The sequence below is a fragment of the Emiliania huxleyi genome (genome assembly GCF_000372725.1).
Source record: "Emiliania huxleyi CCMP1516 unplaced genomic scaffold EMIHUscaffold_61, whole genome shotgun sequence".
In the NCBI taxonomy this organism is placed as follows: domain Eukaryota; phylum Haptophyta; order Isochrysidales; family Noelaerhabdaceae; genus Emiliania; species Emiliania huxleyi.
In genome coordinates this window covers 1-2,447 of record NW_005197426.1, presented here as the reverse complement: position 1 = coordinate 2,447, position 2,447 = coordinate 1, and the positions used below count along the sequence as shown (strand labels likewise).

Below are 2,447 nucleotides of genomic sequence, written 5' to 3'. Positions count from 1 at the left end.
ACAGCTGGGAATCTGCCCTGGTGCTAGCGGCGGCAGCAGCGGCGGCGGCGGCGGTGGCAGCGCAGGCGGTGGCGGCGGCGATAGCTGTGGCAACAATGGCGGTGGGACTGCGGGCGAGGCGGAGCAGACTTCTCCGGAGGGAAGGCCGCTGTTTTCAAACCAACACATTCCCGAGCAGTCACCGACGTGCTCAGGGAGGACCGCGGCGCAGCAGGTGTAGCCGGAGCCCTCCGTGCAGACCTGGCCCAGGACCGAGCAATCCCAGCTTGGACAGCTGGGAATCTGCGGCGTCGGCATCGGCTGCCGACGATGTTGGAGATTGGCCTCACCTCACGGGTCGCTCGAGGGAGAAGGAGGCCCGCGCGCGGATATCGGCGTGTAACGCTCCTCACGAGTAATTTCATGCGCCGCAAGTGAAAGAAACGAAACAATGCTCACTGGACGACCAGGTCACTGAAAAAGAATTCCATTGGCGGCCCGAGAGAGGCCGCTGTCGCCGGCCCAGGCCGCTGTTTCACGCGGAGGTACACACACGTCCCCCCGTGTATATGGCCGCCGCTGCCCGCGCCGCCGCCCTGCGCGTCACGCTCATCTCGGACACCATATGACCCTGGTGCTGGGTCGGCAAGCGCCACCTCGAGTCGGCCGCGTTGTCGGCCAAGGTCGCGCTGGACGTCGACTGGCAGCCTTTCTACCTGAACCGGAACACGCCGGCCGAAGGCGAGGACCTGATGGAGCACCTAACGGCCAAGTATGGGCCGGCGGCAGTCGCGCGCTTCGACGCGCCCGACAACCCGCTTGACTGCGCCGCCGGCAAGGTCGGCATCAGCTTCAACAAGCAGCGTCGCATCATCCGCACGGGCGACTCGCACCGGCTCGTCGAGTGGTGCAAGGCGACGCAGCCGCAGACGGTCGACCCACTAATGGAGACGCTCTTCAAAGCCTACTTCGAGGACGCCCGCGACCTCTCGCGGCGCGAAGAGCTCGTGGCGTGCGCGGCCGCGTGCGGCCTCGATGGCGAGGCCGCGGGCAAGGCGCTCGACTCGGACGCATTCCAGCGCGAGGTGGACGCCAAGGCGACGGGCTGGTCGCGGCAGGGCGTGCGCGGCGTCCCATTCTTCGTCGTGCACCCGGCGAGCGGCAACGGCGAGCCGGTGGCCTTCTCTGGCGCGCAGCCGAGCGAGGTCATCGCCGAGGTGCTGGCCGAGCAGGCGGCGGCGTGAGGAGATCGGCGGCGAGCCGTGAGGGCGGGCGCGTCCCCAGCATGCGCGCGTGTGGAGGCGACTCTATGACGGCCGCACCCGAAACCGCACAGCTGCGGATGCGGTGCTAGCCCGAGACCGTCCGACCTCTTTGCCTGCGCGGCGTACTTGGAGCACTTGGAGTGCAGTTGGCAACCTCACATCAGGGCAACCGCATTTTTTCTTTTTTCACTTGGGCCCCCGCGGCGGGGCGAGTTGGTAAACCTTTACCAGCCAAGACGGCTCGCTGCTCCGTCCCGCTCTCCCTGACATGCGCGGCGGCGGCGGGCTCGAGGTCGGCTTCTGTGACTCTGCGTCGGGCAGCGGCTTTCTCCCTGTGCAGCCTGCCGACCAGCTCGAGCGGTGGGCGCCGCCGATCGACAACGGCTCACACCTGTTGATCCCGTGGTCGCCTCACGAGTCTGCGTGCGGACTCAACGTGAGCACGTATTTCGTCGACGTGCGCACCTCCACACCTCTGCTAAACGCATTCATCGGCGCGTTCGGCACCTTCCCGCAAGACCTTTGCGACCCGTCGGGCTCCAAGGCGAGGGAGGCCGCGAAAGCGAGCCACCGGTCGGCCTGCGCGCCGTACCCTCGCCGGTGCGCCTCCGCGCCGGAGCGGGCGCCATATCGGGTCGCCTCGTTCGAGGTGCCGGCGGCGCTGCGCCAGCTGGCGAGGCTGGACATCGAAGTGACGGTCCGTGCATACGGCTCTCTCTCTCCGCTCGGCCAGCCGGAGAGGCGCACGCGAGCCGTGTGGTGGTGTCACAAGTACCGCCGCAGCAGCGGAGGCGCCCCCTCGCCTGCTCCCGCCGGCAGTAGGCCTTCGGGCCGAGCGCTCGCCTCTCGCCTAAGCCGCGCCTGGCGAGGCTTGCGCAGCTGGCGAGGCCCGCGAGGCCAGAAGGCGGACCAGCCGGCACGGGCGCGCGTACGAGTCGAGATTACCCGAGATTACCCGATATTACTACTAATAATAGGAGGACAGCCGGCACGGGCGCGCGTACGAGTCGCACCGCCGCTCGGCACGCCCGCCTCGAGCCGTGCCGCCCAAGAGGAGCCTCGCCCCTCCATGGCGTGTGACCCGGCGTGTGTCCCGCGAGCAGGCGCTCCTCCTCGAGCCGTCTCTAGTCGCCGCCTCCGCCGCCGCCTTCCTCGCCGTACTCGAGGCTTTAATTGGATTTCTTTAATTAATTATTCAATCTT

General features: G+C 67.8%; 1 protein-coding gene across 1 annotated transcript; it reads left to right on the top strand.

Annotated features, from left to right (window-relative positions):
• Nucleotides 1-604: 604 nt before the first annotated feature.
• On the top strand, nucleotides 605-1,223 carry EMIHUDRAFT_214343 (hypothetical protein; the record flags this gene model as incomplete). The annotated part of the gene is made up of 2 exons (XM_005763904.1): nucleotides 605-613; nucleotides 687-1,223. The coding sequence occupies 2 exons, from the start codon at nucleotides 605-607 to the stop codon at nucleotides 1,221-1,223; spliced, it is 546 nt and encodes a 181-aa protein (XP_005763961.1).
• Between the last annotated feature and the right edge of the window lie 1,224 nt (nucleotides 1,224-2,447).